General features: G+C 40.4%; 1 protein-coding gene across 3 annotated transcripts in view; it reads left to right on the forward strand.

The window, feature by feature from the left end:
* Positions 1 to 9445, forward strand: part of LOC139745602 (protein dispatched homolog 1-like) — a 111608-nt gene extending 102163 nt beyond the window's left edge. For all 3 annotated transcript variants that reach the window (XM_071655996.1, XM_071655994.1, XM_071655997.1), the window contains 2 exons: positions 1991 to 2303; positions 6174 to 9445. In XM_071655996.1, coding sequence (XP_071512097.1) covers positions 1991 to 2303; positions 6174 to 9343 — 3483 coding nt within the window. In that variant the 3' untranslated portion in view covers positions 9344 to 9445. The remainder of the gene's footprint in view (positions 1 to 1990; positions 2304 to 6173) is intronic.
* The last annotated feature ends 2184 nt before the right edge of the window (positions 9446 to 11629 follow it).

Here is an 11629-nt window from a genome sequence, read left to right on the forward strand (position 1 = left end):
TCCTCATTATCATGCTAGTTAGTAGGAGAAGTCTGCATTTACTGTCATCTCGTGTTTTGAGGTAGGATGCTCATATCTCAGGGAGGGAGCAGCTCATAGCACATTCAGGGAAACTGTTGTTTATGAAACATCTCCTTGGTCTGTTTTTCGCATGTAGCCTTTTGTTTGTGAACTCCTGAGCTTGATGATGCTGCAGCAGGTACTTGTTTACACCAAGACTGATTCTTTATGTGTATCAGCTTATTCAATATTCAGGGCAAATGTGGACACTCAAGTGAAATAATTAAAAAACAAAAACATCAACCCACAGCTCATCAAGAAAAATGACATCTCCACGTTCCAGCCATTTCTGTGAAGTATACAGCCATCAACTCAGGAGCTGTGGACATGATCCCTCCCTCCCTCTCCTGCCCCCCCCCCCCCTATTTCTATCTAGTTCTGCCAACACTTACATCATTTGGTATGATCAGACTCCTGTAAGAGGATACAGCAACGGGAAACGAAGTAAATGTATTGTCCAAGAAGTGAAGTACCCTGATGCCTCGCCTGTTGTACGAAATGGAAAAACATCCCAACTCTGACTCCACCCACGCACATAAGAAGAAGAGTCAATTACATTTTTTTTTCTTTAGTTAGCACAAACAGGTCAGGAGATTCTGACTCGCTGGCCTTCTTTCGCAATCCATAACAGTAGATGGGTAACTCACGGGCTTCATAGGATGTTGTTTTGATCATGTCTAACCCAGCCCCCTCAGTCGTCATCTCATTCTTAATTCCCCTAGTGTTGTGGCAAATTCTATGAAGATGATTTTCTCCTGGCATTTCATTTGGCTAGAAAGCTTTGCTCAAAATGATCACTTCTAAGCCACAAGGTAATGGTGGTATATGGCATTAGTTTCTTGCTTGTGTTTTGGTGCCCAGCAGGAGCATATTCACCAAAGTTCAAACTTAAAGGACAAGTTCACCTTCATAAACATAAAGATTGAGAGAATGCAACAATAATAGTAGAACACATCAGTGAAAGTTTGAGGAAAATTGGACAATCGATGCAAAAGTTATGAATTTTTAAAATTTTTGTGTTGGAACCGCTGGATGAGGAGACTACTACAGCTGGTGAGTCATATGCGTACAACAGTATAAAGAAAATGTAAAAGAAAATTCAACATATTTTCACTTTTTTCGCATAATAAAAGAGCACTTGACTTGCCTCTTTCTAAAGGCAGGGGGAATAATATTACCCATAACATTTGTCGGTAACGAGTCAGGGGAAAGTGTACTTCTTTCAAAAGATGGAATTTTGTGAAAATCTCTTTATATTTTCCTTATATTGTTGTACGCATGTGACATCTAAGTTATTCATACACTGCAGTAGTCTTCTCATCCAGCGGGTACTGCACAAAAACTTCAAAAATTCATAACTTTTGAACGGATTGTCTGATTTTCCTCAAACTTTCAATGATGTGTTCTACTAATATTGCTACATTCTCTCAATCCTTATGTTTATGAAGGTGAACTTGTCCTTTAATTGATGATGTTGATGATAATGATATGGATTTGTAATGCCATGCCACTTTCATTGATGTAGGATGGTGAAGGTATGAAATTCATCTCATTTTGAAACATTTTAAAAAAAAAGGTTTATTAGAGCAACATCGATGTCTTTTTTAATCTGTTGAAGACGAGTCCTGAGAATACTCGGGCAGGTGTTTATGGAAAATGCGTGTTATAGCTAAATCAATCCATCCTCAACAGGTTAAAATCTTACTTTGACAGAGGTATAAAGTGGGTAGAAAGAGATTTCTGTCCTAAAAAGTCAATGAAATAAAATTTGCTGATCTCATTACCCAAACTCCATTCAAGAAACAAGAGGATTTCCACGTTGCTCAGATGCAAATTTGATTATCATGTTCAAATAAGATTCTCCCCAAAACTGCACTTGTAGGTTAAATAAACATTGCTAGCAAGGTGTTTGTTTGCTTAATCTCTACAGGGCTTTGAACCTCGAGGTACTACTATCAGCCAAAGGTCAATATCTTGGAGTAACATGATGAACGCAACGGGAGCAGGTCTTCCCCTTTCCACCCACCCGGTACGGGAAGATGGGGGCGCCCTTTGGGTTGGCAGTCAACAACCAATAGTATCCCAGACAGCCTCACCTATCATATCTCACACCAATGAACAGAACACGTCTTCTTCCGAGGTGGACGATGAGGATGAGGATGAAGAGCAAGAAGTGCCAAGATATGATGAAAGCATCAGACCAGCATCCACAGCAACTCTTGGACCACTCTGTGGACCTCCTGGTAAGTTTTGTTGTCATGGCAACATGCTACCTAATTGTACTCTGGCCTAGTCCTCACTCACCTTTCTACACATAGATTCAAAATGTATCATGCCTTATCGTGGATATTGTGATGTACTGTGTACAAACACTGATAAACATAAAATGCGCTATTACTTTCCCAAAAGTTGGATTAACATTTTCGTAGCATGCATTGTGCAGTAATAGGAATCTTGCATTCTAACACACAGTTGTGGCCTGGTAATGTGTTCACAGACTAAATTAAATTTTCTTGATACTAATGTCAGTAAAAATGTATGAGAAGTAACATTCTGTTATGATAATAATGAGTAAAAAATACATAAGGTGACAGACACAAATAAGAAATAAATTACTGTATTGCTAGAAGCAAAGCTATTGCTGGATATTTGGTGGCTGCATAGCAAGCAGACTAGAGACAGACGGGCAGGGAGGCCTCATTCTCAGCGGAGGGCTTTGAATCGATTCACCCCTGGTTGTTTGGTCCATCTCAAGCTTGCCTCCTGGTGCTGTGGGCTCCCCTTGTGGGAGTGGAGGTGTGTGGGGGTGTCTAATTCTACTATCTTTGGTTTCCATGGAGATATCTCCTGCCCCCATCAAACTTATAAGACTTTATTGAGAGCAGGAGAGAGAGCACCCCCCCCCCCCCCCCCAGATAAGAAGGAACATAGTAAACTTAAAGGCGTATTCAGGGCAAAAGTGTAAAATGCTGATAGAGTGTCACAAGAGTCTACACCACGGACTGGGCAACTGGTGTCTGATGTCTTGCTGTAGTGGGCACAATGAAATTGAAATTCTGATTATCTGGGAACGTGAGTGCTGTTGCTCTCTGGGAAGGGCAGGTTGCATCACAAGTCTTCTCCTGTGAGCCTCTGCACCCGATATTTGCGGCCAATTTTCTCTGGCATATTTACCAACACAACTTCTCACCCAAAGTAAGTTGCCAAAGGAGATGAATACAGAAAGGGCTCAAGTTCTATTCCCACAGGGAGTGACATGGATCCATTACACTTGTGAGGTCTCCTCCTCATTACCAAATACAGTCTACCACTTTTCTTCTTTTTGTTTGTTTTTTTCTTTTCCTTCAGCATCTGCTATCTCCTTTTTCCCCCCTCAACATCTCTCTCGTATTTTCTTTTCTTGTATTCTACTTTTTTTTAACCTTTCCCCCCTGCACCATGTTTGTCTTCCCCTCTCTGTGTTCTGGATAGTTTAGTTCTCTTCTCATGGACATGTAGAATGAGAGCACATTCAAACAATCTTCCTTTGTCTTGAAAGTTGGAAAAGTCAAAAGTATGTATCTCAAAAAACTGAAAGAAGTGCTGAAGTAATTTCTCCAAACTCATTTGTTGTCATGTGGGGTACCAAAAAATGTGTGCATGCACACCAATGGAAATTAACATCGTATGGACTTTTTTTTTTACATAGCGTTTTTTTCAGCAGATTAATTCAAACATTTGCCTATATTCGAACAAGGGAATAGACTTATAATTCGGCAGCATTTGCAAGATGATGAGCAAATTAGCATTTGATTTTTAATCACACATTTGAGTGCAGTCACCATTTTCCCATTAGTACAGTGACTAGGCATGCAATAAAGGGAAAAAAATGGCAGAAATATAGAGGGATCTAGAATCGTGTGCCATGCTTAGAGCAAATTAAGCTGATGTTATCCCGTAGGTATATTAATGATTGCTATGTTGACTGGTTGGCACTCTTTTTCATGTTCAATTTGACCAAATTCACTTATAGGCTTACTGAGAGATGAGACTTCTCAACTTTTTGCCGCTCCTGGATATGTCTTTAAATTTGGAGGCAAGATTGGCCACCTCTTGCTTGGCACATCTTCAAATCGAGGTCATTATTCCATCATATGTCACTCTTCACCCACATATGCACACAAACTCTTTTCACTTTGGGTTACGGCAAAATTCAGTCACATGGGAGGCATTTGTTTAGATTATTGATGAGATATAATCTTACACATTGATGACTTAAAGGACTGGAATTAGAAGATGGTTTAGCCTTATATTCTGTATTTAAAAGAGCTGATAAGCAAGAACATTCTCAAAAGATTCCTTCCTGAATAAGAACAGGTACTTTGCAAACAGTACTGAAGTGAAGATGAAATCATTGGTCATATTTTATTTTATTTAACAGGAAATGTATGAATTTTATTGTTATCAACTCCTGTAGCAAACATTTTTCTGTCTGTCTGAATGCAGTCATTTTTGGTTTATTTGCCAGAAGATGAGAATTTTCTGGCAATGGACATTTCATTTTGTTGTCTTCTTGAAGCATCCCATCTTTTTTGTTTAATTTCCAAAATGAAATGATTCATATTGGCCAAGACAAAAACAAAAAGAAAATGGCACATTTGTTTTGTATTGTGTGCAACTTTAAGGCAGGATTATTACAGGTTCATTGGGTACCTCGATGGTCATATTGGCGGAATCCTTTGCACAATCTATTGCTGTATAAAAAGGATACATGAGCCCAGAAGACTTTTTTTGAAATTGCAGAATTTTTTGTCTCCTATGATTATGTTTGCACTGAAAGGTCAGGGTTAGAAGAAAATTGCAGTGATGTGTATACTATGTATGCTAGGAAATATAATTCATCTTTAGAATAAGTCTTAGCTGCCTTCACATGTAATTATTTTATGAAGTCTGAATACCCTGGTACATTATGCTGCCTCAGTTGTTTGATATGATTAATTACATGATTAATACCTGTAATATGCCAAGATAAAATCAGTAACCGTGTTACATGTATTTTCTCTAGAAGAGCATGCATTTGTTTGTATTGTAGGTACTGTAGTTGTTTTTTGTAAATTGAGATGTTATTCTTATATATCATACACATATGATTTGTATTCATATTGCTGATATGGCAGAATTTGATAGCTACTAAACATGGAGATTTATCTTCATACTGTATATGATAAAAAAACATCTATGCCATTCTTTCCATGTGATGTTGATGTAGGTCAGAATCACCTGAAACTGGGTCAAATTCCCTGGCAGCAAGCATGTTGCCATGACAACAGATAGTGGCTCTCCTCCCTCTTTGGGTATCATCTTAATTTGTGGTTTGCACAGAATAAGGGAGTGGGGAGCACAGAAATAAAGATATGCCAATGCCAATGGCAAAGGCATCCACATTCATGACAACCCTTGCAATTGATAATCTCATTAAAGCCATGTTTATCACAAGTTCTGAGCAGCTAGTCAACTGTTTGACCTGATAAGCTGCGAGGCATGTCTAATCCAGTTTAGGGCTGAGCTCAATTTATTAAATGAGAACATCATTCTCTATGGATGATATGTATCTGCTGTGTAGGCCCAACTTTGAACTGCTGTTAAGGTTGCCTGTGTATTTATTTTTATTTTGGATCGAGGTAGTACTTCAATAATCCTCTTTGTTAGGTACTGGTTTTTGTCAACAATTTTTTTTCATTTTTATAAATTATATATAATCTTAACTAATGCATACAGACAAAAATTTACGATAGGAGAGCCTGAAAATTCCAGATTTTCTTTCCTCTCTCTCTCTCTATTCTTTAGATTATGCAAAGTTATCACTCCAAGAACTATACAATGCACATTTAAACATTCATACACTGATAACATAAGATTTTATTGATTTTTAATTCAGTCATTACTGTATGATGTTGATATGAAATCATTATTAGAGCATTTCAATAGTATGTAATAGTTGTGATTCATATTGAATCTTGTGGCAGCATCGACAATTTTGCTCTCTACCTACAGAGTGATTTTATGTATCAAACAGGACTTTGGTTTAAATTGCATGATATAAGTGATATTCTTTATTCCAATTGTCTTTCCAGATAAAATCTATGCCCGCATGGTTTTTGCTTCAACCCACGACAACAACCTCCTGTCCACCGAGGCCCTGCACTCCATGTGTCGTTTGGAGCAGCAGACAGTCCGATCTCATATTCAGTTCCTGAGGGCGTGCTACACCAGCAACGTGACCCATGCCTGCTGTCCCAGCTGGTCGCTGCCCAATTATGTGGCCCTCCTCAACAACAGAAGCAGCTGTCTGAACATCACCAGGAAAGACGTAGAGGCAACCCTGCACTTGTTGAGGGATTGTTCACACTTCTACCGGACTCGAGAGCTGAGGCACGACTGCTCAAACCCTGGCCTGTCCCTCAGTAGCAGCTGTGCCAATGTGCCCAAGCGCTGTACGAAATTTGATGCGGTATACCACATACTCCACTACCTTGTGGACGTGGACTTCATGTGTGTGGAGAGCCCAAACAATGAACGTGTCACCTACGCCCTCACAGTCCTCCCTATCTATGCAGGCAATGACATCAGAGCTATTTACGATGATGAATTCAAGGCAGGTGACATTCGCGATGAAACGACAAAAATTTCAGGATTGTACTTTGGGATTAAGCAAGATTTATTCAGCGAGTACCTGACAACGGATGCTATCTATCCCTGCCTTGGAGTAGTGTTTGTGGTCCTCTTGATGTGGATGTACATCGGCTCGCTGTTCGTCACCATCATGACTGTGCTCAGTATGGCGATGTCTCTCATCTCTGCCTATTTTGTCTACATGGCTGTTTTTAGAATCCCCTTCTTCCCTTTCATGAACCTCACCAGCGTCATCCTGCTTGTGGGAATTGGAGCAGACGATGCATTTGTCTTTTGCGATATCTGGAAGCAATCGAGACAGGATCGCCCCAATGCTCCCCGCGTCATTATTGTCATGGAGACACTCCGGCACGCTGCTATGTCCATGTTTGTCACCAGTCTGACCACGGCCTCGGCATTCTATGCCAACACCATCAGCAACATCACGGCCATTAAGTGCTTCGGACTCTTTGCCGGAACCGCCATCTTGTTAAACTTTGTGCTGACAATAACATGGCTGCCAGCAGCGGTCATCATAGAGGACAAATACTTTAAAGATTTAAAGGACTGTAGTTCTCAGAAGCATGACAAGAAATATAAATCCCAGAAAGGCTTCTGCAGCCATTTAGCAGATATCTGGAACAGATGCACGGAATGGATCAGTGATTGGTCACGCATATTTTTCCAAAAGATCCTTCCATGTATTGTTATCAAACCACGGTTGCTATGGCTACTGTTGCTAGGTATTGTAATGCTTGGTGGGTTCTGCCTTATTTTCTTGGATCCCCGCCTTCAGCTACCAACGCTTCCAGAATTTCAACTCTTCAGATCCATGCATCCATTTGAACGCTATGACTTTGTATACAAAGACCTCTTTTGGTTTGAGAAGGTGAACCATGGCTCCCTCTATGCCCATTTACCAATCACTGTTGTGTGGGGAGTAGAAGCTGTTGATAGTGGAAACCCTCTGGATCCAAATGACGTTGGAGAATTGGTCTTGAATCCAGACTTTGATATGGCATCGCCCAAATCACAACGCTGGCTTCTGAGGTTCTGCCAGTTGTTGAGGAACCAAACTTTTTTCTCCCAAACACCAAGTTTGAGAATTGAAAATTGCTTTATAGAGACATTCAAGGGATGGATGGAGAGCAGAAGTTGTAGCGATGTGAACACAGGGTTGAGTAATACTCCATGCTGCAGAGGATCTCGCTTTCCATACTCAAGAGGAACATTCAATCAGTGCCTAACACAAGCAGTAGCAGAATTATATCAGTACTCTCCATCGTATTTCGACAAGTGGAAACCGGGGCCAAGGTTTGGTGGCAACAATAGTGCCGTTAAAGCTGTCATCATTGAATTTGACAGTTCGTACGCTTTCTCCCACTCCTATGAAGAAATGAAGCAGTTCTGGACCAAACTTGAGAGCTGGCTGAAGCCTGTTCTGAAGACAGCACCCCAGACGTTAGGGGAGGGCTGGTTCATCAGCTACCTTGACTTCTACAACCTTCAGGACAACCTTGCTCGAGGCACCCCTCTATCACTTGGTCTATCCATCATCATTGCTATGGTAGTCATGTTCTTGACCACACGTAACTTTGTCATCAGTCTCTTTGCCATCCTGTCCATATCGGGTACCATCTGTGTCACTATCGGTGCTCTTGTCCTTCTGGGCTGGCAACTCAACATCCTAGAATCGGTCATCCTCTCTGTCTCTGTCGGGCTTTCAATAGACTTCACAGTTCACTACGGAGTGGCATACCGTCTTGCGCCAGAACCAGACCGTGAGTCCCGGGTGGTCTACTCGCTGGCCCACATGGGGTCAGCGATCACCATGGCAGCACTAACCACCTTTGTAGCAGGAGCACTGATGATGCCAGCTAGTATCCTCTCCTACACCCAGATGGGCACCTTCTTGATGCTCATCATGACCATCAGCTGGCTCTACTCCACCCTCTTTTTCCAGTCCATGTGTCGCGTCATTGGCCCGGAGGGAAACGTTGGTCAGCTGCCTGTGCCTTCTTGCCTGTGCCACTGTTTGGAGCGTGTGTGTTGTTGCTGCTGCTGTAGCTGTTGCTGCTGCTTCAGGACACACTTCAGATACTCCAGCTCCTGTCACCACGCTGGGGAGGAGTCGGAGGTCAGCATGTCGTTTCACTCCTCAACTCTACAGAGTGGCGAGTCGCATGAACTGGAACCCCTGAATGGGGTCATCTCAGAGAACAGCTCCACAGGCATTGAGTCAGGATATTGCTCACACATGAGTACAAACCGTGGCTCATCATTTGTCAGACCAGACTTTAGTCCCCGACGGGAACCACACGCTAACCTTGGTGGACGTTCTCCCTACAGTCCAGTCAGGACTGGTACCTGTACCTTCCACAAAACGCACCCCACACCCCAGAGAGCGAGCAACGGATTCTCTCAGGTGGTAAAAACCCCAAGCCAAGCCAGGAAACCTCCCCTCTCTCCATCCAAGTCTGCCCCACCTCCAATGCCCACCCAAGTGGTGTTTGAAGGTTCACAGGTTGTCACCAGAGTCTTCCCCTCCCCCAGTGATGAGATCCTGGAACCAGAGGATGCCATCATTCCCAACAGGAGCTCACAGGTGGAAGATGTGTGGTTGCCAAGGTGATGACAGTCTTAGTAATCCCTCTGCACTTTTTCTTGTTTGCAGCTATTATCTAATTGCCAGCCTCAAATGAAACAAAAAATTGTGTTTATAACCAGATATAGAAACTATAAATATGCCAATATCTATAGTTTATATATGCCAATGATTTGTTTTTACTTTGGTAGTAACCTCATTGCCATTTGTTGTATGACTGAACTAAAGTTATGCTAGTTCCCCTTCTAGGCTAGAAAGCAGATGGGTATGCTTTTTGTGCGTGTTTTTCCCTATATATCATGTGGATTTTTTCTTGATTCATATCCCAATCATGACAAAAGTGAATGCCAATTTATAAGAGGTACAGTAAAAGTGAAAATTTTCGCGGTGCTGAAATTTTCGCGCATTTCGCGCAACCAGAAGCTAGCGCAAAAATATAAGTACACGGATATTTTTGCGTGCCATATGTTCCAGTAGTTGATGTCTGATTCCACGGAATTAAAAACACGCGAAACTCTTCTTACCTGGCCAAGCGCAAAAAATTAGTCACGCGAAAATATCCACTTTTACAGTAGTTCATTGTGCAGTGAAACGTTACCCTAGACACAAAAAATGATAATAATAATAATAATAATCATTGTGTAAGTCAGTTAGTCATACTTGATGAAAAGCAGCTCTTATATTTTGCCATTATGCAAAAAGAAATAATTTAAATTCCATGATTTTCAAATTATGACACAAGGGTGTTGACTGGTGTTTTATTTGCTATGCTGCTGTGGAGAAGAAAAAAATAAGAAAAATATTATTTCCCATTAGACTATTGCATTTCTTTATCACAAAAGCTGTTTGATCCTTTGACATATTAAAAAAAAATGAAATATGAAAGTACTGCAGCTTTAAGATACAAGTACTACATGTTACAGAGCTTCCAAACTGTAAGATGCTGATGTTGAAGTAATGCTTACAATTCCGACCAGGCTTGCATGAAAGTCAGTATTGATTCATTAACTACAATGTATAATGCACTCTGTAGGTAGGTAATGTCAAAAGTTGCAATGTACTTTTCTCTAAATGGAAGTTTCATTAATCGTGTTTGGATTGTTAGTGTTGGCTCATCAAATGTAATCCATACTCTTTGTACATCAAATACCAAAATGTCCTCCAGATGTGTGGAATGACAATTAGGAAAAAAAAAATGTTGTACCTTGACTAGATGTGCATAGACGTAACTCCATTGATGTCTGGGGTTAAAGTCCTTTTGGCTCATATTGGCTTTGTCTTTGTGACAAGACAGGTTTGGGTTCATAACAAGCAAATGTTTAAATATGCTTTGTAAGTGTGCACACTGATGTTATTTGTGGTCAATTTGTCTTAAATACCAGAGAAATGTGAATCTGAACAATGCCATGCCCTGGCGTCATTTTGTATGGAAAGTTGAACACAGCCAAGTGTAGACAAATTCATTTAAAATTCATTTACAATTTATCTCTACTCTTGACTGTTTTACCTTGAGCACTTCATGTTCTGGCTGCTGTGGGCTGAAGAAGAAAGTGTCACATTTCTGATGGTGGGTCAATAAGTCTAGGATCATCCTGTGCTGTTGTAGGATCAGCTCTGGAACTTTCTCTGTCTTTCCTTCAACTTCCCTCATCTCTGCTATGACCCAGGGATTGATCAAAATCTATTGCATGTGCATTGAATACATGTACAACTGTTGTGGTAAAACAAGACATTCCAATTAGCGCGTGTATATAGAGGAAACATACTGTCAGCGAATGAAGACGTAATTTATCACATAGATGCAGCTCACTACACTCGTAATTCTTAAGTATACATCTTGTAAGCAAAAGGTATTTATTTGTGTGATCGCTAGATTGCAAGCTCTTATATTGTATCTTGTGCCAATAGAAAACATGCAATAAGCGTATGTGTAATTTGTGTAGACTTGGGTTTTATGAAGTGCCATTTTTTAACGGATAGCATTGTTTACTAAATTCATCAATATTCACACACACATATGGTATTTATGTGCTTGCCTTGTTACCTTGCATTTCAGGTAATTTGAACAGTAAGGACAATTGTGTTTTGTAATGCCATAATCATGAACTTTTTTTTTTCTACTTCACACTGTAAATCTTTTTAGCCATTATATGTACACATTTCAATATCTTGATTGATCTATATATTGTTTCAAATATAAGTTATTCAAATTTATGTGCACTGAAAATGAAAATGTTGAATCCCAGTGAGTGTTTTTTTAATACTACATTCAGTGTTTAAACTGTACATGAACAGCATTGCATGTTTGATTCA

The sequence above is a fragment of the Diadema antillarum genome, unplaced genomic scaffold, assembly GCF_040938485.1.
Source record: "Diadema antillarum isolate AM-2024a unplaced genomic scaffold, OU_Dant_1.0 seq00001279_RagTag, whole genome shotgun sequence".
In the NCBI taxonomy this organism is placed as follows: domain Eukaryota; kingdom Metazoa; phylum Echinodermata; class Echinoidea; order Diadematoida; family Diadematidae; genus Diadema; species Diadema antillarum.